The 25,930-nt window shown below is 54.6% G+C and overlaps 11 protein-coding genes across 11 annotated transcripts; 6 read left to right on the forward strand and 5 right to left on the reverse strand.

Moving 5' to 3' along the window:
* Positions 1–415: 415 nt before the first annotated feature.
* Positions 416–3,568, forward strand: IWZ02DRAFT_457442 (U-box domain-containing protein). The gene is made up of 4 exons (XM_066767942.1): positions 416–1,436; positions 1,485–1,866; positions 1,917–2,510; positions 2,561–3,568. The coding sequence occupies exons 1-4, from the start codon at positions 891–893 to the stop codon at positions 3,445–3,447; spliced, it is 2,409 nt and encodes an 802-aa protein (XP_066620875.1). The 5' UTR covers positions 416–890; the 3' UTR covers positions 3,448–3,568.
* Positions 3,569–3,718: 150 nt separating this feature from the next.
* IWZ02DRAFT_40564 (P-loop containing nucleoside triphosphate hydrolase protein) lies at positions 3,719–5,144 on the forward strand. Its single transcript, XM_066765666.1, has one exon. The coding sequence runs from the start codon at positions 3,919–3,921 to the stop codon at positions 4,969–4,971; it is 1,053 nt and encodes a 350-aa protein (XP_066620876.1). The 5' UTR covers positions 3,719–3,918; the 3' UTR covers positions 4,972–5,144.
* IWZ02DRAFT_40563 (uncharacterized protein) lies at positions 5,145–6,373 on the reverse strand. Its single transcript, XM_066765665.1, has one exon. It carries the CDS (start codon positions 6,296–6,298, stop codon positions 5,318–5,320), a length of 981 nt encoding a protein of 326 aa, XP_066620877.1. The 5' UTR covers positions 6,299–6,373; the 3' UTR covers positions 5,145–5,317.
* An 867-nt stretch (positions 6,374–7,240) lies between these two features.
* On the forward strand, positions 7,241–8,359 carry IWZ02DRAFT_435073 (uncharacterized protein; the record flags this gene model as incomplete). The annotated part of the gene is made up of 2 exons (XM_066766416.1): positions 7,241–7,357; positions 7,406–8,359. The coding sequence occupies 2 exons, from the start codon at positions 7,241–7,243 to the stop codon at positions 8,357–8,359; spliced, it is 1,071 nt and encodes a 356-aa protein (XP_066620878.1).
* Positions 8,360–8,889: 530 nt separating this feature from the next.
* Positions 8,890–10,088, reverse strand: IWZ02DRAFT_40569 (uncharacterized protein). The gene is made up of 2 exons (XM_066765669.1): positions 9,723–10,088; positions 8,890–9,671 (listed from the first exon to the last, which is right to left on the reverse strand). The coding sequence occupies exons 1-2, from the start codon at positions 9,747–9,749 to the stop codon at positions 8,997–8,999; spliced, it is 702 nt and encodes a 233-aa protein (XP_066620879.1). The 5' UTR covers positions 9,750–10,088; the 3' UTR covers positions 8,890–8,996.
* IWZ02DRAFT_40568 (uncharacterized protein) lies at positions 10,089–12,359 on the reverse strand. Its single transcript, XM_066765668.1, has 2 exons — positions 11,999–12,359; positions 10,089–11,949 (listed from the first exon to the last, which is right to left on the reverse strand). The coding sequence occupies exons 1-2, from the start codon at positions 12,157–12,159 to the stop codon at positions 10,428–10,430; spliced, it is 1,683 nt and encodes a 560-aa protein (XP_066620880.1). The 5' UTR covers positions 12,160–12,359; the 3' UTR covers positions 10,089–10,427.
* A 447-nt stretch (positions 12,360–12,806) lies between these two features.
* On the reverse strand, positions 12,807–14,981 carry IWZ02DRAFT_40576 (chromatin assembly factor 1 subunit A-domain-containing protein). The gene is made up of 4 exons (XM_066765671.1): positions 14,366–14,981; positions 13,385–14,318; positions 13,040–13,337; positions 12,807–12,995 (listed from the first exon to the last, which is right to left on the reverse strand). The coding sequence occupies exons 1-4, from the start codon at positions 14,849–14,851 to the stop codon at positions 12,887–12,889; spliced, it is 1,827 nt and encodes a 608-aa protein (XP_066620881.1). The 5' UTR covers positions 14,852–14,981; the 3' UTR covers positions 12,807–12,886.
* Positions 14,982–15,061: 80 nt separating this feature from the next.
* Positions 15,062–16,910, forward strand: IWZ02DRAFT_40637 (Spo11/DNA topoisomerase VI subunit A). Its single transcript, XM_066765677.1, has 6 exons — positions 15,062–15,678; positions 15,732–15,798; positions 15,891–15,999; positions 16,048–16,215; positions 16,265–16,333; positions 16,406–16,910. The coding sequence occupies exons 1-6, from the start codon at positions 15,171–15,173 to the stop codon at positions 16,898–16,900; spliced, it is 1,416 nt and encodes a 471-aa protein (XP_066620882.1). The 5' UTR covers positions 15,062–15,170; the 3' UTR covers positions 16,901–16,910.
* Positions 16,911–19,379: 2,469 nt separating this feature from the next.
* On the forward strand, positions 19,380–20,785 carry IWZ02DRAFT_470895 (uncharacterized protein; the record flags this gene model as incomplete). Its single annotated transcript, XM_066768829.1, has 5 exons — positions 19,380–19,422; positions 19,486–19,568; positions 19,620–20,348; positions 20,537–20,674; positions 20,708–20,785. 5 exons carry the CDS (start codon positions 19,380–19,382, stop codon positions 20,783–20,785), a joined length of 1,071 nt encoding a protein of 356 aa, XP_066620883.1.
* A 584-nt stretch (positions 20,786–21,369) lies between these two features.
* On the forward strand, positions 21,370–22,734 carry IWZ02DRAFT_492498 (uncharacterized protein; the record flags this gene model as incomplete). Its single annotated transcript, XM_066769855.1, has 1 exon — positions 21,370–22,734. The coding sequence occupies one exon, from the start codon at positions 21,370–21,372 to the stop codon at positions 22,732–22,734; it is 1,365 nt and encodes a 454-aa protein (XP_066620884.1).
* A 1,283-nt stretch (positions 22,735–24,017) lies between these two features.
* Positions 24,018–24,349, reverse strand: IWZ02DRAFT_457470 (uncharacterized protein). The gene has a single exon (XM_066767943.1). It carries the CDS (start codon positions 24,331–24,333, stop codon positions 24,103–24,105), a length of 231 nt encoding a protein of 76 aa, XP_066620885.1. The 5' UTR covers positions 24,334–24,349; the 3' UTR covers positions 24,018–24,102.
* Between the last annotated feature and the right edge of the window lie 1,581 nt (positions 24,350–25,930).

Raw genomic sequence — 25,930 nt, forward strand, 5'->3', positions numbered from 1 at the left:
TTACTCAAGTGGTTCTACGCAAAGAACGTGTGCTGGCAGGAACAAGAGTGGCCAGCGCCTCGGGAGAATCCACCAGGGCGATGCGGGAGACCTGGGGAATCCCACGATACAAGCACTTAAGCCCCTCGCTCTTCGTTCAGCGGCTACTCCCACAAGGCCGACGACATTCATCCAACTTGCAACAAATCCTTATCTGGCTTCTCGTTCAATTCGTCGATACGCTGGTCAAGATATTGACGACTTAGCAACCATCCACTGTTGCGTCTGTCTTCATCAGTTCTGTGCCTCTTTGCGTCGCTGTTCATGAGCCCTCTGCGTTCCCTTTGATTTAGTGTTACGATTTACGACCTATCCTTCAACAAACTACGGTATAACACCTTTTTTCAACATCATGCCAGTGACACTGACCTTGCAAGGTTTCTGGCCAGTACTCCTTCATTGAAATGACCAACGACACGACAATCAACGGCAACATGAGCCAAGCAACGACAATCACGACTGTTTACGAAGAGCCTAGACAGGCCAAATACGTCGAGGAAACGATTGAAAACATTACCGAGGACCAGCCACTCAAGTGGACCAGGACGCTCACTACCTCGAACACGCACGAAGGCCTCAACCCAGGAGACTTGGTCCAGAACATGCGCGTCACGACCGTGTATGGCGAGGGAGATGTGATGGAATCGGCGCAGAGGAACATGACCACTATCAAAGAAGGACAGGAAGTCAAGGTTTTTGAAGAGCGCCTGGGCAACAACAACTCTGGAGTCGCGGCCGACAAAAAAGTCAACTCCATCGACACTTCTTTCCAAAGGACCAACTCCTTCCAACAGGAACCCAAATCACCCAAAGGGATTCAGCGATCTTTTACTGTTCCTTGCTCGCCTCCCATGAGTCCTGGCGCAATGAGCCCTGGCATTATGTCTCCTGGAGCCACGAGTCCCTGTCCATTGAGCCCTTCGAGTCCCACTTTTGGCTTCTTCGATCAGAAGGACCTCTTCGAGCCGGAGAGCGGAATAGACGACCTTACGAATGATGACTCCAAGCCCAACCCCTTTTCTCCAAGGAGCTCCTTTAGCTCCAAGAGGCCTTCCTTGAACAGGGCCAAGACCCGGGCCTCCCAATCCCTTGCGGAATGTCTTGCAGAGAGCGATTCAAAGGCCAAGGTTCAGATTCATCCTCTCCAGACCAAGACGGGCATGGTCGTCTCAGTCCAGCCTCCGGAGAAGCCCTTGAATTTGAACCGCCATGCTGTCGACCTCGTGCTCGCTATTGACATCTCCCAGAGCATGGCCGTCGCGGCTCGTCTTCCCGGCTCCTCTCAGGATACTGGTCTTAGCATTTTGGACCTTGTCAAGCACGCCATCCGCTCGATCGCCGAGACTATGGACGAAGACGACAGGCTGGGTCTAGTTGCATTTGGCAACGAAGCTCATGTGAGTCCCCTTTTTGGTATTTGTCGTCAATGACTGACATTTAGAAAGGTACTGCAACCTCTTGCGCCTATGGATGAGGCGAACAAGGAAGCCGTGCTCTCCAAGCTCGAAGAGCTCGAGCCTTCTGGACAGACCAACCTTTGGGCTGGCCTTCGCACCGCTTACACCCTCTTTGACCGTGCCCCTGCTTCTGGAAATGCGGCCGCTCTTTACCTTATGAGTGACGGCGAGCCAAAGCAGCGTGGCCAGCCGGAGATTGACTATGTCTCCAAGCTCAAGCCGATGCTCAAGAGAACCCATGCCCAGCTCAAGGCCCCCAGGTCCATCCACACTTTTGGATTCGGGTACAAGATTAGGTCCGACGTCTTGCAGTCGATTGCAGAGGTCGGCGGTGGGAACTATGCATTCATTTCCGACGCTGGCATGCTGGGTAAGCCACTCGTTCTCGGAGGCTTGAAAACACGATGCTGACTGCTGCAGGCACGGTGCTCGTCCACGCCGTGGCCAACTTTTACTCCACCTTCGCTACTGGCGCAAAGCTTACCCTGCGCACCACTGGCGGCCTCAAGCTGAAGGTGCCGAAGAGCGCAATTCTTTCCCACAAGTCTGATAGCGAACTTGTTCTCTCTCTCAATAACATCCAGTTTGGCCAATCTCGCGACGTCGTTGTCGAATACGAGTCCGGCACTGCTGCAGATGATGCTGGCATTTCTGCCACGCTCGTTTACACTGCTCCTGGTGATGTTTGCCACGTTGCCAGCGCACAGGCACAGGTGTCTGAGGTCTCTTCTCTCGAGTCCGACCTCATCAGCTTCCACCTGTCTCGCGCCAAGGTCTGCGAGTTCCTGGCCTCCTTGCCTGCCTCCGAAGGCCATGGTTTCGCGGCACAACACGAAGCGCTCCAGAATGCCCAATCCGGGCTCAAAAAGCTTGTTAAGGACCTGAAAGACGGTCAATCTGAGGACAAGCTTAATGATGGCTTGCTCGAAGACTTGGATGGCGACGATCCCAAGGGCCAGATCCGAACTGCACTGGCCGGAGACCTCAATTTTAGAACTTGGGGTGCTCACTACTGTAAGTCACCTTTATCTCATCGCCAATTCGTATACTGACATCTACTTCAGTGCCTTCGCTCTTGCACGCTCACAGAAACCAAGTCAGCACTTCGTTCAAGGACGGAAAATATGGGCAAAAGAGTCCCATGTTCCGCAAGTACCTCGAGGAGCTCGACTCGTGCTTCAACAGCCTCCCCGGACCCAAGTCGTCACGTCCCAACAACGGACGCACGCGTTCAGACTCGCTCATGTCGGCTGCGGACAAGACCACGGCCCAAACGCCCATGGCCGACTTCAACCGCGTCGACAACCCCTGCTTCGCGGGCTCCTGCCGCGTCCAAATCGCCAACGGCACCACCATTCCCGTCCGCAAACTGCGCCCGGGCATGGCCGTCTGGACGCCAGTGGGGCCGCGCAAAGTCGTCTCCGTGGTCAAAACGCGCGCGCGCGACGTGACCATGTGCCAGATTGGCGACCTCTGGATCACGCCGTACCACCCAATCTACCACGAGCACAGCTGGGTGTTCCCGATGGCCGTGGCCGACACGGTGGCGATGCAGTCGGCAAACATCTACTCGGTGCTGCTATCGCAGCATGGCGCGCCGCACGCGCACGCCATCGAGGTTGGCGGCGTCACCTGCGTCACGCTCGGCCACGGGCTCATGCAAAAGGGCGCCCAGGGCGTCCGCGGCCACCCGTACCTGGGCAACTGGCAGGCCATCTACAAGGACCTCGCCAAGCTGCCCAAGGAGAGGAGCGGCAAGCTGCGTTCGGGCGGCATTAGGAGGGACCCCGCGACTGGGCTTGCGGCCGGCTTCATGCCTCCTGGCGGCCGGCTCGAGAGCCGTCCGTCGTGGTTGAGGCTCTCGCCGACCCTTTTGAAAAGGCAAATGTCTGTTCGGTCGGTGCGTGGATACCTGGCCCCTGTTAGCGACGGTGTTTGGCGGTTGAGGTAGTTTTTCTTGAGGGGAGATGTGTATTCGCCTGCTTTTTTTGAATCTTTTTGTATGGAGTTGCTGAGATGTATGGGCACTGTATAGACTATTATAGAAACTTGTATACAAACTTGTAAAACACCTGTCGGCTGTCAGATGGATCGCGATGAGAGAGAGCAAGACGGGAGCGGGGAGAGAGCACCAGGGCGGAGCGGAATCTTGGCGCGCTCTCTGTCCGCTGCTTGACGTCGGGCGCCCGCCCGCCCGCATTTGAAATCAACAACCGCCGCCCGCCATCAGTCATTGCCATCACCACCGCGCGCCGCAACGAGCAATGCAGCCACCACCACATCCACCAATCCACCACCGCGCCAGCCTCACCAGCAGCTCGACTCCTCCCTCTACTCTCCCCGACTGAACGCGCCGCGCCGCGCCCCTCCACCTGCTCGCGCAATTCCGCCAACTCCCCCCCCCCCCCCAAAAAAAAAAAAAATGGGCCTCGAAAACGTCCAAAACATCGTCCTCGTGCTGTCGGGCAAGGGCGGCGTCGGCAAGTCGAGCATCACGACGCAGCTGGCGCTGACGCTGTCGCTGCGCGGCCACAGCGTCGGCGTCCTCGACATCGACCTCACCGGCCCGTCCATCCCGCGCTTCTTCGGCGTCGAGAGTGCAAAAGTCACGCAGGCCCCGGGCGGCATGGTGCCCGTGTCCGTACATCCAGCGCACACGCTCTCGGTGGCTCGCAACACGACGACGACGACGACGACGACGACGACGACAAAAACGGCCGATGACGACGGCGAAAGAAAAGAAGAAGAAGGAGGAGGAGGAGGAGAAGGAGAAGGAGAAGGCGAAGGCGAACAGCAGCAGCGCCCCGTCGGCGCGCTGGGCTGCATGTCCCTCGGCTTCATCCTCGCGCAGCGCACCGACGCCGTCATCTGGCGGGGCCCCAAAAAGACAGCCATGGTGCGGCAATTCCTCTCGTCAGTGCTGTGGCCGGCGGGGCTGGACTACCTGCTCATCGACACGCCGCCGGGCACGTCGGACGAGCACATCTCGCTGCTCGAGACGCTGCTCAAGGACGCCGTCACGGCTGCGCGCCTGCGCGGCGCCGTCGTCGTCACCACGCCCCAGGCCGTCGCCGTCTCCGACGTCAAGAAGGAGCTCAACTTTTGCGCAAAGACGGGCGTCCGCGTCCTCGGCGTCGTCGAAAATATGGCCGGCTTCGTCTGCCCCAATTGCAGCGAGTGTACCCACGTCTTTAGTAAGGGCGGCGGCCAGGTCATGGCGGCTGAGTTTGGCGTCCCGTTTTTGGGCAGTGTTCCGATTGATCCGGCGTTTGTGTGTCTCATTGAAGAGGGGAGGCGTCCGGTGTATCCAAAGGGCACGGTCGTCGACGGGCGCGACGTCAGCGTCGAGGCAGAAGAGGAGGATGTCACAAGGGATCCGGGGACTCTGGTTGAAAAGTATACGGCATGCTCGCTGTTTCCGCTGTTCGAGGGCATCGTGGGCAAGGTATTGGAAAACGTCGAGGCCGGTTTGTAGACGGACATGATCAAGATGGGACAAGACGGGAGCTCGGTTTACAGCATGGCATGGCATGGCGCAAAGGTTGGTCCTTCGCAGGTGCAAGAACTTTCCAATTTCTCGATTTCCGCATCACTCTGAATTGAACATGGAAATATTCCAAGGTCCGGGGTTTCCTCCTGCAAAGCAGCTCATCCGATTCAAGTCCAGTTGTCCACTACACGAATGTTGTTTGCACCGACCGAGATCCAATTCTTCTACTCGATCCAAGCGTAGTCCCCGATTTCGCACCCCTCAATGTATTTCTCCGCCCATGACGCTGTCAGTTCTGGGGCTCCAAATCGTCCGACTGCTCCGCCCTCTCCTATGGGCTGGGACCAAAGCACAGGCGGACGAAACTGATAGCTTGCAGGGCAACCATGCTAACGTCTGCCCCAAAGGATCTCGTGTATTTGACCCTTGCCATCACTTGGACGACGAACTCCCGGAACAGCTCCTGCTCAATAGTGATACCCTGGAAGAGAAGCTGATACTTCACCGTCCCGACGTCAAAGGAGTCGAATAATGGCGCGTCAGGCCATTTCTCGCGGAACTTGCGTACGAATATTTCCGAGTCGAGTTCGTCCCACTCTTCATCACAGTTGTCAAGGAACTTGGCGAGAATGTCAACGTTTACTCTGCTCTCGGCGGATCGGACCACCCAGGGTCCGCTTGTTGGGCGAAAACAATGTCTCTGGACAAGCTTGTTCCAGGTCGATCTTCGGTAGTGCTTGGCGGCGGTGCCATCGCGGAACATTGACAGGTAGAAGATGTCATGCTGCGTTACCATGAACGGGTGGCAAAGTCCTCCCAAGGGCTTGATGAGAGCGAAGAACCGGGTATATGCGGGCGGCTCCTCCACTATTGGGGTCACAACCAAGACCGGGACTTTGGAATCGTCTGGCCCGATTATTCCACCATTTCTGAGCTCGTGGCCCACGCTGCGGGGTCCTGTGCGTATCACAGGCAGCTTGGCGAATCGTTTAGGGAGATTCGGAAAAGTCATGCCAACCAGAAGAAATTTTTGAGGGCCAACCTCATCTTCATTGGTGGAGAGCTCTTGCGGGGTCAAGTCCAAGGTCTCGCGTATTACTTCTTCGTCGCGAGCCTGAGCCTTTCGAACTTCGATTTCCCATTTTACCTGGGTCGGGCTGTACGCGTATAGAATTGTCACGTCGGTTTTCGGCACGCCGTCCGGGATCTTGACGGCCCAGCCGTTCAAATTGAACGCATAGTCCACCAACTGCGGCGGTCTCTGGTCCTCGATAGCCGCTGAGAATGAGCAGTCTACAGTTTGAGACGACATGGATGGAGACGGGTGACTAAAGGTGCTTGCTAGAGTATGTTGGAACAAGTATTAGCTGAACCCTATACTTGAAAACAAGATCACCGATTCTCATGCCTTTCTCACACTTTTGCGTCGTTTGGTCGCATGAAATCAATGTTGCTGGTGGCGTGTCGAAGGCTCCTGCTTTGTATACAAGATCATCTCGCTCTTGAGATTGGAAAAGAATGGCTGGTGGCGAGACGGGGGACGCGGTGAGTGTCGCTTGTCAATGCTTCCGAGAGGACACGGCTCAAGACACGACAACGGCTTTCTTGATATAAAGGAAAAGAATGTGTGGTCGAGCGGGGCGGAGTGAAGAGGAATCGATTGCGGAGTTGTGTGGAGTCTGCTTCATCGCCAAATACAGAGGAAGTGGCCGCAGCCCACACAGAGGGAAGAGGCAAGTGCGCCAGTGAAAGCAGCTGATAATCGTCAGCAAACTTGGTACCACCCACCTTCTTCACATCGACCTCCACTCCCCGGTTGATGTGGCGATCCACGATGGGCGCTCCTGCCATCTTCCCATTGCCATGCCGAACTATGAATTCGGAACGCTAGTCCGAGACCTTGTGCAAAGTGTTCCTCAGAATGCGGCAGAAATATTTCGACTTTTGTCCCATCCATGGGTTGAAGTTTGGTAGTCAAGCAGTGGGACTCTCACTCAAATCCGAGCACATGCCCCCTTTCTTCCGCAGTCGACGCACGCATGACTGCTCCACAAGCACGTCGTTAGGGACTTCAAATCGTTCCAACTTCCAAAAGTAACTATTGAGAAATAGGATCGAGAATCTCTGGCTCCTTTGAATTGGGCGCAACCCAAATCTTCACATCACAAGGAGTAATCTTTAATTTTGTGGTTTGTTGAGCAGAGATAGATATAAAGGGGGAGGGCCCTCCCTAATTCACTTCATTTCCTTCGTCATGGGTTTACTGCTTCCGCTTATGCACTCTCTTCACAAAACACATCTGAATAAAATCGCCCCTTCTGTCACCAACCAACCAGTCAATATGTGCGAATCTAACAAAGATCAATTTCATGTAAGCATTTACCATCAGTAACAAGAGTACTGCCTTACTTTTGGCCAGCCCATGTTATCCTTTACACATGCCGAACTCGAGCTCAACAGGAGTGTCATCAACAGCGCCATATGTTCTCTCAAACGAGCGAATCATCTCGTAGCAGCGAATTGGCTCCAAAGTACCGTTAATTTGTGTCACCCAAACGCGATAATCGTGCGCAACACATCAAGCACTTTCCATCGGATCCTCAAGACTTGGAGAACAGCAACAATGCTCGAACCCAGCATCCGGGAACGCGGCACTCTCGTCTACCGCGCCTTCAAGAACGGAGACCGCTCGCAGCCCTTCAACCTCAGTGACGAGGAGGCCTACGACCCGGAGACCCACGCCCAAGCTGCGATGAGGAGCTACCATGGTCCATCGCCGTGTGCTCCTCAGATCGACTCTTCAATGATCTTTGAGCACATCCCACCCGTGCCCGACTTGCCTGGCCAAAACGTGCCTCGCTCCCCCTCGCCGCTTAATCTGGGATCTCGCAATCCCACCAAAAAGGAGGAGTCCGGCGGCGACCAGCCGAAGGCATTGTCGAAAATCCTGCCGGGCAAGCATACCATGCCACCTCCCTCGTGGTCCCAGCCACCGCCTCGTCTGGTGGCACCCGTCCATCCCGTCAAGAAGGAGAAGTCCCCCAACGACCACCAGCCGAAGGGACAGGGACTTCAGGATATCCAGCCCAGCAAGAACATCGAGCCTCCCTCGCGCCCGGCGCCTCGACTACCCTTTGCCAGCCTCGCGAAGCAGGAAGAGTCTCCTCCAGCAGGGCCCCAAATCAAAGTCTCCTACACAGCAGCAATCGACGTCGCTGGCACCAAGAAATCAATCTCTTTCACTGAAGCCAACAAGGACGAGGTGATGGAGACTATCAAGGACTATACCGAGTTTTGCAAGTCTTGCAATGGTGGGGGATACGTCGAATACGACACTTTTGTGCGTATCAGAAACTTTAAGCCGGCTTCTTGAGGGGAATGGGCGTCGATGGATTGGGCCTGTCTCTTCAACTTTGGATTGCATCCCCTGGCTTCTGTAATCATGAGTGCTTTTCGCACCAAGTAGTCGTCAACATCCGGTATCAAGAATAAAGAGGTTTGAACATACACACTGCTCGGAGTGAATCTCCCTTTTCCACGTAAATTCAGTGCCGGTTTAGGTCAGTTTGAATTTGGCCTGTGCCTCCGCCTCCGCAACCCCAACTCAATGATTTCACAGAACCAAGGAGCATTCCAGCACCAGCACGATGGGCGTAAAAAGAAACGAGACATCATCCTCTAGGGAGCAGTCGTCCGCCGTCCCAGCCGCACCTAGGGAGCGGTCGTTCGCGGCCACAGCTACGCCTAAGAAGTAGTCTTCCGCCATCACAACTGAGTTCGGCGAGCGTTTTTCCATACCGAGTTTCGTTTCTTTCTCCACCCATTGTTCCAGTCAAGCAGTCCGTCACTCACACACCGACCGCATCCCTCACTAGCTCTGACACCGTCCACGCGCCAAGCATCTCCCCACCACGCAGCACCCTGATCAGTGAAACAGGAAGCCTGAGAAAATTTGTCCGTAGACTCATCCTTGCCACATGCATGCGTCCCTTGAAACATCCATTCTCTGCTCAGAGGAAGTTTCTGATGCTTCCGAAGGCCTGAAAGCTGACGTCGAAGCCTCGTCTCTGCTCAGACTCCTTCCAAGCGAGGTGTGCTGGTGTTTCTGTGGTCTGCTCGTTTGGCCCGTCTTCGCGCTTGATGGCCACCGTGGACGTCGTGGCTTCAACGGCGTTGGTAGATGATGTGCCATCAATGACTTTCCTCTTCTTCTCTGTCGTCAAGTTTCCAGTAGATTCGGCCGGACGCTTGGTTGATGTGTTAGTGACCAGGAGAGTTTTCGCCCATCTGCCCTCGACATGGAGCCTCAGGCTTATTCTCGCGAGGCTACTGTAGCCGGGCCAGAATGAAAGGGCCTTTGGATCGATGCCGTACGCAGGAGGCTCGAAGCTCATGATGAAATTGTAATGGTGTCCCCGGCAAACTTGTCTAATCAGACATCCAGCGCCACGTAAGGGGCGTTCTTCGTCGACCAGGGAGAGCCAGAGCTTCTGAACCATTTGATATTCGTCAGAGGCGCTACGCAGTAGGATCACGCCGCTGAGCAAGGGACGGTGGGAAGGGCGCATCAAAACCTTGAAACGCAAAGAGTCAGCTTCGACGCGACGATTTCTTCGAATAAGTGCATAGCGGAGCTCCAGGATAACTCGTTCTCCGATCGCCAGAGGGATGTCGATGAATGCTGGCTGCGAAGACATTAGACTTGTGGGAATCCACTTCTATTTTCGTTGACTCACAGTTTCATCCCGAGTAACAAGAGCCATTGCGTTTGATTGTTTTGCTGATGATGGTGATTTAATCACGAGGAAGTCCTAAGAGATGGATATTTCCAGATTCTGCGTGTCCGAAGTGAAGCAGTGGCAGAAGTAATTTCCAAGCACAATCGAAATGATTAAACAAGTTTCTCGACGTTGATGAACCAAGGTTTGAAATAGGAGGCGAGGAAATTCCAGACCTCTTCAGAGGGCCCAGAAGTGTCGTCGCTACTCTGCCTCTTGTAGGTAGGGCTGGCACAAGAAGGGTATCGGTGGCTGACCTCGTGGCTTCTCGCGCCAGCGCCAGATTGGCACGGAACAAGGCTCGATGCCAAACGACGTGGCACACACAAGGATGGGGTTTCGCGAGCTAGGCTTTGAATGCTCCTTATTGCTGTCTGGTCGCGTGTTGGAATGCTCCTAGTCTGCGCTCGCTTACCGCGTACCTAACTTTTGTTTTGTGTGTGCCACGTCCTTTGGCGCCGAGCCTTGGAAGGTTTCGTATTCTGGCATTGATGCACTGCAAAGCGAGGTCCCAATCTTGAGGTCGGACAACTGTTTGGCCAATCAACTCTTTGATTGTAGAATCACTGATAGCGTCAGTAACATGATTACCCTCCAAAGGCTTCATTTGATGATCGATGCCGCGTTCAACCCTGAAAAACCTATTTACCTGTCTGTATTGGTCTAGTCACTCCTGACCTTCTTTCGCGGCGAGCCATTCCCACTTCCGTTTTGCGTCGTCCTACCATTAGACCCTGCCCCATCTTTGCCTTTGATCTCACGAACCTTCATGTTCATGCCAACCCAGAATTTCTTGCCTCGCCAAGACACAGTCATGCCGCAAAACACAGCCCAAGCCCAGATGGGCCACGCGAGGCTTTCTCTGCCCAGCCATGCCATGAACCACTGCCAGAAGGGTCTCCGCGTGCCGTTTGCAGTCTTATGAGGCCTTGCAAAAACCGGCGTGTTCTCGTCGACGTCGAGCGTTGCCCCCGAATGCAGCTTGCGGTACAGCGTCCAATCGATTGTACACCAGACGGCAACATTGAGGATCCAAAACGTCCAAAACGCGGTCCATGTCTGTGGGATACCCAGCGTGTCGCGGAAAAATGGCAAGGTTGTGACGGCAAAAGCGCCGTACAGCGAACACAGAAAGGCTTCGGTGCCTGGCTCCACCAACGTCGCGGCAAGTACAGTAAATTTGCGTACCCGCAGCCATCTCACTCGACGCGCAATGTATTCGCCGACGCTCATGCCGGCCATGGGCTGAATGACCAGGTCACCAAACACCATGGCATGCTTGCCCCACTTCTCACCGACGTGCTCTTCGGGTATCTTCTTCTTCCAAAGCCGGTCGCCAATCAGGTGATCCTCGCAAATATTATAAGAGAAGAAGTTGATGCCCTCAGGTTGCTCGGGAAAGGGGCCAGTCAGGGAGTTGAGGTGCGAGCGTCGAAACATGTTGGATTTGCCAACAATGCAAGGGGCGAGCAGAACAGTGTTGATGGCCGTGTAGAATTTGGCGTGTGAGGAAGACATGAAGAGCTCCTCAAGCCTTCCACCACCAACACGCCAAAGCCGAGATCTCCACGGAGCAGAATCGCGGGAATGAGCTGCCAACTCCCCAAATGCTGCGTGGGCTTGTCCATTGGCTCTGGAGCCAAGCAGACCTTGCGCTTCCTCGCAGTACGCAGAAGCGTCAGTGTCGACGACCAGAGGCAGCTGGTGAACGAATTTGTTCTTCTTTTTCCCGCCAAAGCCGCAAAGCGTGTCGACCATCCGCCCGCAAACGCCTTTTGCGACCCAAACGTTGCAATCCAAAATCCAAACTATATCTCCCTTGGCTTCGCGGTATGCTCTGCTCATGTTGCGAATCTTTGGATTGGGACCAAGATTGGCCCCGCCGGTGCCATCATCCTGGAGGTAAGGATCATCGGTTTCGACCAGAACGTGCGCGTCAAAGGCAGGAAATTGGTCAACCAAGCGGACCAGAGTCGGATACGCCGGGTCATCGCGCGAGGATACGCAAAAGAATATCGTCAACTTTTCCCGGGGATAGGTTTGGTGGAAGGTCGCGGCGAGGCATTCGAAGAGACTGGGCTCAAGCCCTTTGACGGGTCGAATGACGGTGACGTGCGGAACTTCGGCATCAGGCAACGACGTGCTGGAGAAGGCTGGGGAGGGAACTGAGGAGTACCATCTTCTCCTGCGAGCAGAGTCAGTTGCGGTAATCACGCGGGAGCCGTGGTGCTTACAGCTGCGTGTAGCCCACCGTGCACACAATGACCACGGCCAGATACCAAATCAAAGCGATCGAGGCCAATACTTCAACAAAGGAAGAGGACGAGCCCGATTGGGCTGGAGGAGTGACATCGGAAGCCAATGCTTCCTTTGTCACCGCTGAGATGCTCACCATGCGCCGCAATGTGTGTTGTTGTTGTGGAGGTTAAAAGTCGGCGTTGAGTCGGAAGAAGTGTTCGGATGATGTCACAAGCGAGAGCCACCACCAAGAGATGCGCTCAGGAGGCCGCATCCGACTGTCAGAAGCGCGTTGGTGGCCAAAGCCAATTTTTGAACGGGCACGGTCGGTTGGTTTTCAAATAGAGCATTGACTGGGGTCTCTCACAACCTACGCGCCGACCCGCGGAGCAGACGCGACACCGAACGCAAATGACTCGGATCAAGCACCAAGCATGCGGCTGGAATGCTTTCTGAAAATCTGCACCCCCCTTTCTGAAAGACCAAAGTCATCACTAGTATCATGCAGCTAAAGCAGTTCATATGTCGCTTGTCTTACTAGAAGCCATCCTCCGCACATGGTGCAGACCTCGTTGTGCCAGCCGAACTCTAAATATGCACATCATCCGCTCAGTTCTCCCATGCAACTGCCGTTCCTCTTCCGGATGAGCAAACGCCATGTCTTCCCACGAAGCCATGGAAATATCAATGTCCCGTCAATCTTGATGCAGGAACGTTTCCTCTGAAATCGCGGCAGTGGTACATGTTGGTGTGAAGTGTTTACACTCGGTTAGCCTGTTTATAGCGGGATAATGGAACGACTCATGTCCTGTGTGCTAGTAGAGTACAGGTCGAGGCTCTTTTAAGCGATGATCGATTCTTTTGAAATGCCAGGCGGACTCCATTCAAGTCGAGTCCAGCAAAGCCCATCGTTTGTCGCTGGCCTTCGCACCGACACGGACCGCGACTAAGGGCAAGGTGTTTGAGATCGCATCCTTTGGAATTTTGGGGAATCTATTCGATTAGCATATGTCTTTGACAATGATGGAAGCACATACTGTTTCTTGAGCGCTTCGATCAAACCGAGCTTGGTAAGATCACTGCCGTCAATAGCTGCCTTGAACTCGGCCAGCACTCCATGAGGGACTGTGCGTTTTGGAGGTTTCGGCACACTGCTGGCTGAAGCAGACTGTGCGTGAGTTCCATTCGTGTTGCCATCGGGACGTGGATGAAGTGGCAGTCTTGGGGGATTCATGGTGCCGAAGCCGTCTCGAGAAACTTGTACGGAAGGAAGAGGGACAGGATCGGACTTCCAGTAAGCAGTGGAAAAGGGATCAATGCTTGCCGGTTGTGGCTCTGGATCGGCGTTAGCGACATCGCAGTAAGGAAAAGAATCAACTTACCAAGCAAGACTCCCATCTTGTAGTCAGACCAGCCTTGGAATGTTTCAACAGACCCATCTGCCTTTCGCAGTGAGCCCTTGTTGGTTTCCCAGCAAAGACCGCTGCACACGGGCTCCAGATCACCAGTGATTAGACGTCGTTTGTTCTGCGCTGGGTCGTCGTCATCGACCAGGAAACCTTCCATATCATCTCCAGACTCGCTCTCAATGTCATCCTCATCTTCTACATCCAAATCCTCGCCTTCGCCGGGGTCTTCCCACTCTGCTTCCGAGTCATAGTCGTAGTTGACCTCAGGTAAGGATTTAGAAGACGGATTAAGGGCCAACTTGCGCGCTTGGTCCTTGGATTGCACCCTGGTGAAGGTTCCGCAGTAAGGAGGTCGGATATCTTCCCAGAATCGCAAAAACTTCATGGGTATGGCCTTGAGCTTCTCGAGGGCATCGCGGGATGCATCTTCTGAAACGTCTCCTGTCAAGTCGACTACCTCGCTCGATATGCCGCTGAGTTGTCCCACAAGCTCCTTCACCGAGGGGTAGAGGAATCCTCTCGTCTCCCGAAAAGCCTCAGGAACCTGCAACAAGTTTGAAAAGTCATGCTTCTCGACTGCTGAAAGAATCGTGCGCCGCGTCTCAGATTCTCCAGACACTATAGCATCAAGTCGTGCCTTTGCACTTTCTAATGCTGATTCTGGCAGGTCAGCATAGAAGTGGTTCTCAGGGGCAATGGTCGTGTGAGATGGCAAACTGTAGGACAAAAAGGTCTTATCGTAGTCGGATAGAGTCGGTTTGGCTGGCGTGGACACTGCTGAAGGGTCTTGATGACTTTGAAGTCGCTGTGATGATGGGCTTGGCTTTTCCTGTGCCGCAGAAGCGGACGTCGTGGGTGAGGTAGTGGTTGGCTTTGATTTGAATAGGAAGTCGATTTTCATTTGTGCCTGGAAATTAGTCAGTAGAGCCTCCATATAATTGAGGTGGGCCTTACCCGAGCTTTCTTAGCCTGCTCCTCTTCCTTCTTCTGTTTCTCCAAGTCTTTCTTCTGTCTCTCTGCATCCTTCTCCCTCTTCTTGGCATCACTTTGGGCTTTCTTTTCCTGCTTTGCTCTATCCTTTGCCTCTTTTTCAGCCTCCTTCTCGGCCTTCTTTTCGTCCTTGGCCCTTTTCTTCGCTTCTTCTTCCAAACGCTTCTGCTGCTGCTCAAACGGTGTGAGCTTCCGCCGCTTTGCCTTGTGAGAGCTTGGGGTAGAAGTCTGGGGACCATTGACAGCAGGGTGTGAATCAGTCGCGGAGCCTGTGATGCTTGGAGACGGAGAGGCTTGTCTGGGTTCACCCGCATTCGAGGCACGGGTAGACTCGGGTGATTCGATCGTCTTTGGGGTTGACAAGGAGCTGGCGCTATCATGCGATTCCGCATCGTCTGGAGCAGGCCGCTTGCGCGGTGTGGACTCGAGCGGTGGAGCGTTGTCGGCCATGGTGCAGGCTGGAGAGGAGGCAATGGAGTGAGGTATGGATGATAACGCTGGCACAGCGCCACAAGGGTGGATGACGCCGTCCACGATGGGATGTGGGGATGGGGGGGAGTCCGGAGTGGGTTGGCTGGAGTGGCAGGTCCAAGTCGCGAAGACGCGTCGTCGCGCGTTCTGGCGGAATAAGGCCGGCAGTCCGTGCGCCTTCCACTTTCCCTGCCAGCGGAGGTGGTGGTGCCAGTGACTCCTGTCCTGTCCACGACAGCAACTCATCCACTGATACCTCACCTCCAACCCGCCTTCCCGCTCTTAAGCCTGGCACTACATGTCCATTATGGAGTTTGACGAGGAGTTCATGCTCTTTGAGTGCACAGAGACATCCGCCTGCGAGCTTACACTTTCCCCATCGAAAATGGACCTCGACTGTTCGGACATGCTCTTCGGCTCAAGCAACTGGCAAAATTCAACCCCGAGGTTATCGACAACCGCCGATTTGGGCCTGCAGAGCTTGCCGGAGAAGCCAATCCCAGAAACCCTCCGAGTTGAAGAGCCCCAAGCGCCTCCTCACAAAGCAGACGAATCAGAGGCGACGTCGTCCGCTCAAGCCAATGTTTTACCCAGCACACGCGCCGAATCAGCCTTCGACACTGACAAACGGAGAGTCATTCGCAAAATTGAAGCCATCTTCGAGTCCTTGGTTGATGTTTTACTTGCCAAGAAGGGAGTGCTTACAATGCGACTGAAAAACCGACCAAGGAGCCAAACGTCCAAATCTTCTTCTTTTCAACTAATTGAGTATCCAGCCAAGTCAGCACACGTTGCTTGGAAATTCGGTAATACTCCGTGACATATGCAGCGAAATTTGTGCTGATGCTAATCTGTCTAGCTGTGGTGGTTCGTGTCTTGGAGCACATATATGAGAGCCTTCTTTCCAGCTCAACCATATCAAAGAGGTGATCATTGACTATTGCTTTTCCCTCGTCTCTGTCAAAGCTTCGTGTTGCATTGTGATTTCATGCTCGATACTCATCTTGATTCAACACAGGGAAATATACTACAGGACTCCATCTTTGTTCTTGAACCAGGCTGTGGTCGACCGCTATGTGGATGACATTGCATTCACTTTTGGTGTGTCCAGATTTGCGCTGAATGTGGTGAGTTTATCCACCGTCACAACAGGTTGGCTTATAACCGTTGTATAGACCGCCGCGGCCAAAGGTTTGGTAGCCGGAGCTTTCTCGATTAACAGAGGCAGCAAAGAACATCGTCGTCTCTTCACTTACTCTGAGGAGACCATCGTTCCAAATTTGGGTCAATCGGACTTCATCGATGTTGGAGCAGTTCAATGGGTTCTCATTGTCGAGAAGGAGGTTTTTATCTCATTGCTCCATGTCTGACGATCGACCTAATCAGCCTCAGGCAACTTTTCGCTCGCTGGTTTCGTCGACGTTCTGGAACGAATCCAAAAATCAGGGAATCATTGTCACGGTCAGTTGATCGTGCCGCGTCTTCCCAGCCGAGTAATGCTCCCAGTTGGCTTTTGACGCTCATGTTCTGCAGGGCAAAGGATATCCAGATCTGGCAACCCGGAAACTCGTCCGTGCGTTGAGTCAAGCTATGGCAACAGTTCACGGCAGAACTCGAATCCTCGGATTGGTTGATTCCGACCCGGATGGAATCGGCATTTTATCGACATATAAATACGGTTCCGATTCCCTCGCGCATGAAACTGCAGGCCTTAGCACTCCAAGCATAGAATGGCTTGGTGTCAAGATGGCCAACGTCGTGCTGCTTGAGGGTGAAAATGGTTTCAACACGCCAAGCCCAAATGTGCATGGCGAGCTCGGTTTCATTCGACTGAGCCTCCGAGACCGTCGAAAGGCTACAAAGATGCTTGAAACCCCCATTTTCAAGAATGAGACGGCGCCTGATTGGAAACGGGAATTACAGGTGATGCTGGTTCTGAACGTTAAGGCAGAAATTGAAATTCTGGAGTCGGGACATGGCGGATTGGGCTGCTGGCTGCAGCAACGGCTACGTGTTGACAATCACTGAGTTCAGTGCGGCTAGCCACGTTAGGTTTGCCGATTCACCGCACATGTAGGTGCAGCAAACTTGGCTAGGTACGTGAGTCGTGCTGTATCAAATACCACAAAGGCGCAGACTTGCTTACACTACTTGAAGATTTCCCTTGATCAAATCGCTATTCCAGGAACAATGGGGCAGAGGCAACGTACGACGCAGGTCTAGCCTTTGATTCGATTGGATGCCGCATTGTAACGCTAATGCGGTTGCTTTACTAAACTCCGGAAATCTGCAAGATTCCCTCCGCGTCTTACCAGTCAAAATGGGACAGCCCTGCGCAACTCCAAGTTTGCCGGCGCTTGAAACGTGACGGAGGTTGATGCGACAAAGCTTTACTCTCGCGTCACAGTCTATCGGTCCAGTATGCCGGCCGTGTTTGCCTTCCATCCAACGGGCGCAGGCAGCTCCGTCTCCACCATTGAGCCATAACCTAATACACTCGCGGCATTATGCAGCGCTCAGGTCCAGTCCACATCTACGGTGCGGGCCGTGGCGGCCTCGATAACACAGTGAAGCTTACCTGTTTTTCTACGAGAACGACATTCTTGCTTATTTTGACTTGCTTCCTCTCAGACTGGAGTTCGGATGCTCCTCGTCGCCAACTCTTCCTCTTGACGCAAAAAATCGAATGCTGCCCGACTCTCGGCAGCATATACGCATCCAGTCTGAACTTTGGCTAAAGTAGAAGTCTTCAGCGCCCGTCTGCTCACCTTCGTTTCGTTTCGGACTTTGACCTTCTCGACCATGCTTTTCAGTCCAAGCCTTCCACGCCGCCGCAAAGCCGAAAATGGATTCAGCTACTCCGATCAAAGCTCATCAGCCCAGCCTCCGACTGGTCGTCACTTGGCGCGTCTGTCAATAAGAAATGGCGGGTTGTCGTCTCGCTCGAGAGTCATGTCTCAGTCCCAGTCTCTCCACCAATTTTCGAAAGAGGATCCTCCGTCGCCGCCACCACAGCCGCCACCAAGTCCAGTGGGAACGAAAAGAAGACAAGGAACGCTCTGAGCGTCGCGGTGATGGCTGTGATGCAAGCCCGGTGAGTCCGAATCTTCCTTTTCCGCCTGCACGTCAGATGGGAAAAAGAATGTACATGAGGCTGACTTGTGAGTCGCTGACCTGGCTGCAGGATTGAAACCTCGACTCCAAGAAGAGAAGTGGGCCAGATGGCTTCTTAAAATCCAGCGGACGGAGTCGGCCTCCTTTTGACGATCTACGACCGTGGTCTTGCCAGTTTGCTTCAGGATACAGGAAGATTTGCCTACTTTCATGGCACCGTGCGGCACACAACTCGGGGTGACGGCGTTTCAAGAATGGAAAGGGCGTAGACAGGTAAATGTGGCTGGCGTTTGGTAGCGGAAAAAATGGGAGTGCATCGACCATGCAACAGGAACATGGACTGTCTGTATTATACCTATGATCAAAATCTGGATTATCCATACATCTAGGCCTGAAATGAGGACCAAGCCCCCCATCACAGAGGGTGCAGGAAAAAATGAGCCGTCACCTAGGGAGCAGCCGTCCGCCATCACAGCTACGTCCAAGGAGCAGCCATGCTCGGTCGTAGCTATGTGTTGGGTGCAGTCATCGGCTATCACAAGTGCCCTTGGCGAGCTGTTGTCCATACCGGGTGTCAAATTTTCTTTTTTTTTTTTTTTCACTCACTGCAAGTTCTCCGTGCAAAACCGGGGCATATTTTTCGTATTTCAACTTCTCAAGACTCCATGCACCGGACCTGTCATAAAGCTCCGAGTGAAGCCTCTCATGACCCCATGACTTGTTTATACGGCCCTACTCCATAAACCATGCTTGTGAAATATTCTCCGTGCTCAGGCGAGATGTTGTTTGACCAGAAGCCAAAGTAGGTCTTCGCTAGAAGAATTCAACGGCAAATGAAGACTTTTGGTCACATGTCCGATGCTTCGTCCTTTATTTATTCAAACGAGAAATATGTTGTTGTTATTCACGATGTATTTCTTCAGCGAGCGCTCATAACGCATGTGATAGCGCACAGACCAAGTTGGAGATCGATGTTCTCCCCGGGCCCCTGTCAGGCGGTCAGAGGCAGGCGCGGGGATCCCAGGCTGGCCTCGGCTGGCTCTCGGCAATGGTCCCTGGCGGGGCGACTGGATGCGGAGCGCAGCGGTGGTGTGGTGCTTTGTTTCCTCCGTTCACCTCGGCGCAGACTACAGAAAACGATGCCATGAACGACTAATCGATCCTCTTGCTTCTCCCTCCTCTGCTTCTTATTTTCCTTCTTACCCTGCGAGACGCTTCGCTTTTTCCTCCATCAACGCTCTACTGACAAGGCTGCGTTTGGACATTTATATTGTTTGACACGACTTTCTTTGGTCCACCATACCCTACGGGCGAGACCGCATTAGACGCGCGACTAGACGACCGGCTGTACTGATCTTCAAGACGTGTATAAATCTGACACAGCAGAGCAGTCATGCCTTTCAACACGGCGCTGACCCGCAAGCTGGGCATCAAAGGTACACCCGAGGCATGGAGCGGGTAGATGCCAGGGAAGAAGCGCTGACGGGTCTTGTGCACAGTGCCTATTGTCCAAGGCGGAATGCAGTGGGTGGGCTATGCGGAGCTGGCGAGCGCCGTCAGTAATGCTGGAGGGTTGGGTATCGTACGTTTGACCAGTCTGTATGCTCAAGGCAGAAAAGGCTAACCAACGCAGTTGACAGCCCTGACACAACCGACGCCCGAGGACCTGCGCAAGGAGATTCGGCGCTGCAAGACCATGACCAAGAACCCATTCGGTGTCAACTTGACGCTGCTGCCCGCCCTTGTGCCGCCAGACTACGGCGCGTACGCGCAGGTCATCATCGACGAGGGAATCAACATTGTTGAGACGGCAGGAAACAGCCCAGGCCCCGTCATCCGCCAGCTCAAGGCGGCAAATGTGATTATTCTTCACAAGTGCACGACGATCCGGCATGCGCAGAGCGCCGTCAAGCTGGGCGTCGACTTTCTCAGCATCGACGGGTTCGAGTGCGCCGGCCACGTTGGCGAGCACGACATTACAAACTTCATCCTGCTGAGCAAGGCGCGACAGACGCTGGGTGTGCCGTTCATTGCGAGCGGTGGCTTTGCCGACGGGCAGGGTCTCGCGGCGGCGCTGTCTCTTGGTGCCGAGGGTGTCAACATGGGCACGCGGTTCATGTGCACGGTTGAGGCGCCCATCCACCACAAGATCAAGCAGACGATTGTGGACGCGCAGGAAACGGACACGGAGCTCGTGCTTCGGCGGTGGCGCAACACGACGCGACTGTTTGGCAACAAGGTCGCGCGCGAGGCAGTCAAGGTCGAGAAGGAGAGCAAAGAGGGCAAGTTTGAGGAGGTGGCGCCATTTGTGTCGGGCAAGAGAGGACGCGAGGTGTTTCTCAACGGGGACAAGGACTACGGTGTAAGTGCAATTCTCCAACCTCTTTCTTTTTCGCAGGCAGCCGTCCACTCGTGTTGAGGGTGACGTGACGTTGGACAAGGCCGCGGGCGGGGATGCCGACGGCTGAAGGCCAAATACGAGGGCGTCCGGGGGCGGTACAGGTGTACAACAGACAGCACAAGCGGCTACGAGGCTCACACGAACGACAGGTGTGGACGGCCGGGCAGGTCATTGGCCTCATCCACGACATTCCGACGTGCGGCGAGCTGGTGCAGCGCATGGAGCGCGAGGCGATTGAGACGCTGTCCAAGGCGGCGTCGCTCTATGTCGACCAAGTGCCGTACAACGTGGGTCCAGTGCAGGGCAGTGACAGTGGGAAGGATGGCAAGCCGGCGACCAGCGAGCGCAATCCCAGCGCCGAGCTCTGGGGGGTGGGCAAGACCAGGAGCAAGCTGTGATGGATTTTTGTACCTTCATGTAGACGACGAGATCTTGATCCCAGTCGCAATTTCGGGAGCGGGCGCGCAATTGAGCTCTCCGTAAGGCCGTTCCCTGTCCCGTCGACGTGATTTGGTTGTTCCTGAATTCTGGCGTCCCACCGAGCAGCCACCCAGCGTTGGCGTTGGCGTTGGCGTTGGCGTTGGCAGTCGGTCCAGCTACCCTACCATGACATCGCCACGCCAGGCGCCCCATCCAGTTTTCATCACAGCCTGTTCGTTCGGTTCCTGCATGTCCGCTCAAGAGTGCTTAACGTTAAGGCCCGCCCTATAACTAATCGCGACTCCCCCCGCCCCCCGCCGACAATGACTTGCTGCTACCCATCTCGTCCGACTGACCGTCATGTCATGCTGAGCTAGTCAATCCAATCCGTCTCAGTCCCCGTCCGTTCCTTTGACCACCACCCACAACCACACTCCTTTAGCTCCAGTTGACAGAGGCCTGAGGCTTCACTTGTCTTGCAGTTGAGCTGCCGTTCTTTCCAGTCCAAAACAACAAGCAAAACTTTTCAATCTATCCAGTCTCTACTGTCAACTCCAACACCATGCTTTCTCTCAAGCTTTCTCTGGCTGCCCTCATGGCCACCGTCTCTGCCGTCTCTCTCGACAACATGCAGACCGATGCCACTCTCCACGACTACATGGTTTACGCCTCGGGCATTGCCGACAGCAACCCACCGTGGTGCGAGGTTTCCTACAACTCTCTGGACCTCTCCTCCGTAACGGCGTTTGGCGGCGTCACCAAGAACACCTGTGGCTCCTGCATTGAAGTCTGCGGCACTGTCGGCTGCAAGCATCTCCTCGTCATTGACCAATGCTCGCGTCCAGATGGCCAGCTCGACATTTCCACCGGCGCCGGGGACCAGATTTGCGGCCAGACAACCGGACACTGCCAAGTCGACGTCAAGTCGGCCGATGCCAAAAACTGCGCGCACATCTGGAATGGCCGCATGTTCTACGACTACACGCCCCTGTACGGTGGTTTCGGCGAGCTGAAGAAGTACGTCGACAACAAGGGTGGTGCCGTTGCCTCTTCTGCTCCTGCTCCTTCCTCTGTTGAGACATCTGCGCCGGCGCCCACCTCGTTCGTCTTTCCCACTAGCAGCGTCGCGTCGCCGACCTCGTCGCCGGTCGTCCTGTCGACGTCTTCGCCGGCACCGGTCGAGTCGTCTTTTCCGGCTTCCGTCTTCACTCCTCCTACCAGCAGCAGTACGCCTCTCCAGGTGGAGACCACGCCGGCTGTCGTCTCTTCCACGCCAGCATACACGCCACCTGTCATTGTTCCGCCTTTCCCCTTCACCAACTCCTCCACCTCTGCCGCTCCACTTCTTCCCACGGCAACCGCTGCGGCTCAGGGCACTGGCAGTGTTTGCCCCTTCCGCGTCACCAAGACCTTCACGCCCACCACTACGCTCTTTGTTACTGTGAGCGGCACGCCGACGCCCGTCGCCGTCAAGCCCGCTGAGGAGCCAGAGGAGGAGGTCCAACCGCAGAGCAATCAGGAACCGCAATTCGAGCCCACCCCAGAGGAAGAGCAAGAACCGAAACCCGGCCAAGAGCAACAGCAAGAGCCGCAGCCGCAGCCGCAGCCCAGTTCGCAGGAGCTCACGACCACCAACACGCTGCGCGCCACGCAGACGCTCTTCACAACGCTGACCACGCGCGTCGTTGCCATTCAGTCAGCCACCGCCCCCACGGCGCCTACCGGAGTGCCCCTGTCGACCGGCACGCCTGGTGGCCGTCAGGCGTTCCAGGGGCAGGGCTGGAACAGCACCTCTTCGGGGTCTGGCTCGGGCAGTGGCTACGAACGCCGGTCTGGGCACCTTCGTGGTCACGTTGGCCGAGGTGGCAGTGTCAGGAGGGGCCTCCACGGCCACGCGCATGGCCATGGCCACGGTCCCGGCTTGTAGGCTTGCCTGCCTGTCTTTCTCTCTCTTGCCTTGTCATCGACACCACTGCGTGGTGGTGGCTTGCTAATCACTGCGGTGCATGTGGATACAAGTGGACAAGCATGAGCGGACGAATGAATGAATGGATACACGTGTACAAAGACCGGTATGTATCATACAGGGCCTAGCAGTGGCAATGTGGAAAGCGGGATTTCGGTGGGCAAACGGACCGATGGACGTAAGAAGGGGAGGCAAGCAAGCATTTGATGACCAATGACGCGAACATGACGGAAAGAGTGGGACGTAACGGATGGACGGATGGACGGAGGGCATTTGCTTCTTGCTGCATTTAACTCTTTCTTCGCTCCGCCTCGCAGTCGCTCGTACTACTGCTGCTACTCGATTGCTCCAGCTCGGCCTAGCGCTTGAGTTGAGCGCAACTGACCCAGCTACTGGCTGCCGGCTTGTGGCTCTGTCAGGTCGGCCGATCAGTCAGTTGGTCGATTGCAATGTTTTTTCGCTTCTTGAACATCTTCTATGATATGGCAGGTGGAGATGGACTTGTCGTTTATGCGAGCAATACATACAACAAAGCCTTGGGCAGTGATGCCTTCCCAAAGTCTCTTCTTGTTCTTCCTCTTGTTCTTCCCATTCGTCGTTCTAGCAATCTCTTACGCTCTGACAGCGTTTTCGTTCTTGTATTTACTTGTCCGCTTGAGGGCTGGCTGGCTGGTTGTCCTACTCTTCTCGCTCAGTTCTCGGTCGTCTGAGTAAGGTCGCAGTGGGTTTGTTGGCGAGAATACTCTTCAGACCACTGCAGGTGGTGGAGGCGTGCTGGCATGCCCTTTTACTACCGTGGACCATTGTTTTAGCTTGTTGCTTCTTCTGCCGTTTTTCTTTCTCTTTCTTACTTTATCGTCGCTCCTAAACTCCATATCAGCGTCTGCAGGAAGACATGGCGACAGAGTGGGTAAAAGAACGCACCGCACCGTACAGTAAACGGATCCATGTAGAAAAAGAGGAACAACAGGTCAGATGGATGAAAACGACAACGGACGGGATAAAAGAAACCTGCTTTTCAAATTCTTTCACTCTTGCTGTCTATGTTCTCACAATGCCTCTCTTTCTCTTACCAAACACTTGGCCTCGTGCATCTGCCTTCCAGTCACCACATGTCGTCCAAACACTCCTACCTACATCCACTTCCTCCATCCCAACCTCCCTGCGCCTTTCCATCCTTCCTTCATTTCCACATCCCCGTCGATCCTCCTTCCGCCTTCCCCGTCCCTCCGGCCCGTACCGTCGCCACACCTTCCTTCATCTTTCTCTCTCTCTCTCTCTCTCTTCTCTCTTCCCAACCTCTTTCCTCCTTCCCTGCCATCTATCTACTCATACAGTGATCTGCTTGCCTTTACACCCATCCATCCGTCCATCCATCCTTGCACCACTCCAACTCTGCCTCCCAGTATCCCTTCTCTTTTCCATCCCGAACCGCCAGCCCGCCCGTCTGTCTGTCCGTCTCGGCCCGCAGCCCACCGGCGCCGCATGTCGCAGGAGGTTGACGAGCATGGCATATACCGCACATACAGCACGTACAGTACGTACAGCACGTACATACATCCCGAGTCAAATCCCCTCTATCTATCTATCTATCTACCATTCTCCTGACAGCGTTACTGTCCGGGCTGCTCCTCCGCAATGACGCCATGCGCCGCGAACGTGGTAGCGACCGGGCCGATGGCGGCGGCGGCGGCGGCGGCGGCGTCGTCGTCGTTGAGCTAGCTACCTTGCTACCTAGCTACCTAGACAGCTAGCGTGGCGTAGCGCGGGCGTTTGAGATGTGCCGGCTGTGAAGGCGGACGGCGTAGGGCTGGCTGGCTGGCTGGCTAAGCTGGCTAACTGGCTGGCTAAGGGGAAAGACCTAGCTTAGCGTGCTTGCTTGCTTGCTTGCTTGCTCCCTCCTGAAAAAGGGCTGTTTCTCCTGGAATAGCTAACGAGCGTGGGGTCACGGGGAAGCTTTGATGAATGTCTTTTTCCAATTCTTGTCACGGGAGGTTTTGCTTCCTTGCAGCCATGCGACATGGTGGCTGGCGGCTGGCTGGGGACTGTGCTGGGAGCATTCATTCATGCTTGGTCTTGGTAGGTCGGTGCAGGGGTTAAGGGAGTAATTGAGGTTTTGGTGGTAGGGATGTATAGATGGTGGAAAGATGCAAATCCCATTATTGCACATTTAGAGCCAGGCAGCATTCATGGACCTGGCAGTTAAACCTCCTACCGCAACCTCCTGCTCCTCTTCATCCCCATCAGCCTACTTCTACTCCTACTCCTACTCCTACTCCTACGTCGTCCATACCTACCTACCTATCTATTTCTACCTCCCTATTTCTACCTATACCTACCTACCTACCTACCTATACCTACCTACCTACCTACCTACCTACCTACCTACCTACCTACCTACCTACCCATACCTACCCATACCTACCTATGCCATTGAGACGACCTGCACCCCACCCACCCACGCTAACCAAATGCGTCGTCACGAACTCGGTACATGTAGCCGAGCCGAGCCTCCCCCCATCCCAACTAGCCAGCCAGAATACGGAATAGCTGAGCCACTATATTTTTCGTCACCCGCTCGCTTATTGTGCTATTTTTAGGTCGATGGGCAGGTGAGGTGGTGGATGGATCGACGTGCATGTTGTGGTATGGGGAAAAGGGGTCGATGACTAGGTTACGGTATGGGGGCGAGCGAGGCTTCTTCTTGGCGGGCGCACTTGCGGGCGTAGGTGCGTAGATACTTTGTGGGCTTGGCGGGTGAGGTGAGGTAGGCTGGGAGGGACTTGGGGGCTGGGTGGGTGGGTTGATGGATGGATGGAGTGGTTGCTTTGAGGTAGGGTGGCGTATGCAGAGCATCTACGAGTACTTCTGAGAAAGACGGCGGCAATTTTTCAGTGAGAATACATGCCATTTAACCATTGTCGGGACACATGCGTGGGAAGTGTTTAAACGTCTTGGTTAGGAGTTGGCGGGGAGAATTCAGGCACCTCTTTCGCCAGGCGCTCATGTGGGATATTTAAGGCGTCTTTTTCAAACCGCTTGAAGGACTGCAGTGATAGAACTGATTCAATCAGCTTTCAAGAACAGTTGGTGGCTGTGTGTCGTCGACGATTTTGCGTTCAGGCTGCTTCAGTGATGGCGACAAAGGCCGTGGCTC

Source organism: Phyllosticta citriasiana, assembly GCF_038021145.1.
Source record: "Phyllosticta citriasiana strain CBS 120426 chromosome Unknown IWZ02scaffold_10, whole genome shotgun sequence".
In the NCBI taxonomy this organism is placed as follows: domain Eukaryota; kingdom Fungi; phylum Ascomycota; class Dothideomycetes; order Botryosphaeriales; family Phyllostictaceae; genus Phyllosticta; species Phyllosticta citriasiana.

Coding starts and splice junctions, on each gene's coding strand:
- IWZ02DRAFT_457442 (XM_066767942.1), top strand. CDS start 891: ATGAGTCCTGGCGCAATGAGCCCTGGCATTATGTCTCCTGGAGCCACG. Junction 1,437..1,484: donor CATTTGGCAACGAAGCTCAT/GTGAGTCCCCTT, acceptor ACATTTAGAAAG/GTACTGCAACCTCTTGCGCC. Junction 1,867..1,916: donor TTCCGACGCTGGCATGCTGG/GTAAGCCACTCG, acceptor TGACTGCTGCAG/GCACGGTGCTCGTCCACGCC.
- IWZ02DRAFT_40564 (XM_066765666.1), top strand. CDS start 3,919: ATGGGCCTCGAAAACGTCCAAAACATCGTCCTCGTGCTGTCGGGCAAG.
- IWZ02DRAFT_40563 (XM_066765665.1), bottom strand. CDS start 6,298: ATGTCGTCTCAAACTGTAGACTGCTCATTCTCAGCGGCTATCGAGGAC.
- IWZ02DRAFT_40569 (XM_066765669.1), bottom strand. CDS start 9,749: ATGGCTCTTGTTACTCGGGATGAAACT. Junction 9,672..9,722: donor TTGTTACTCGGGATGAAACT/GTGAGTCAACGA, acceptor ATGTCTTCGCAG/CCAGCATTCATCGACATCCC.
- IWZ02DRAFT_40568 (XM_066765668.1), bottom strand. CDS start 12,159: ATGGTGAGCATCTCAGCGGTGACAAAGGAAGCATTGGCTTCCGATGTC. Junction 11,950..11,998: donor ACGGTGGGCTACACGCAGCT/GTAAGCACCACG, acceptor CTCTGCTCGCAG/GAGAAGATGGTACTCCTCAG.
- IWZ02DRAFT_40576 (XM_066765671.1), bottom strand. CDS start 14,851: ATGGCCGACAACGCTCCACCGCTCGAGTCCACACCGCGCAAGCGGCCT. Junction 14,319..14,365: donor AGCAGGCTAAGAAAGCTCGG/GTAAGGCCCACC, acceptor ACTAATTTCCAG/GCACAAATGAAAATCGACTT. Junction 13,338..13,384: donor CAAGATGGGAGTCTTGCTTG/GTAAGTTGATTC, acceptor ACGCCGATCCAG/AGCCACAACCGGCAAGCATT.
- IWZ02DRAFT_40637 (XM_066765677.1), top strand. CDS start 15,171: ATGTCCATTATGGAGTTTGACGAGGAGTTCATGCTCTTTGAGTGCACA. Junction 15,679..15,731: donor ACACGTTGCTTGGAAATTCG/GTAATACTCCGT, acceptor TAATCTGTCTAG/CTGTGGTGGTTCGTGTCTTG. Junction 15,799..15,890: donor AGCTCAACCATATCAAAGAG/GTGATCATTGAC, acceptor GATTCAACACAG/GGAAATATACTACAGGACTC.
- IWZ02DRAFT_457470 (XM_066767943.1), bottom strand. CDS start 24,333: ATGTATGTACGTGCTGTACGTACTGTACGTGCTGTATGTGCGGTATAT.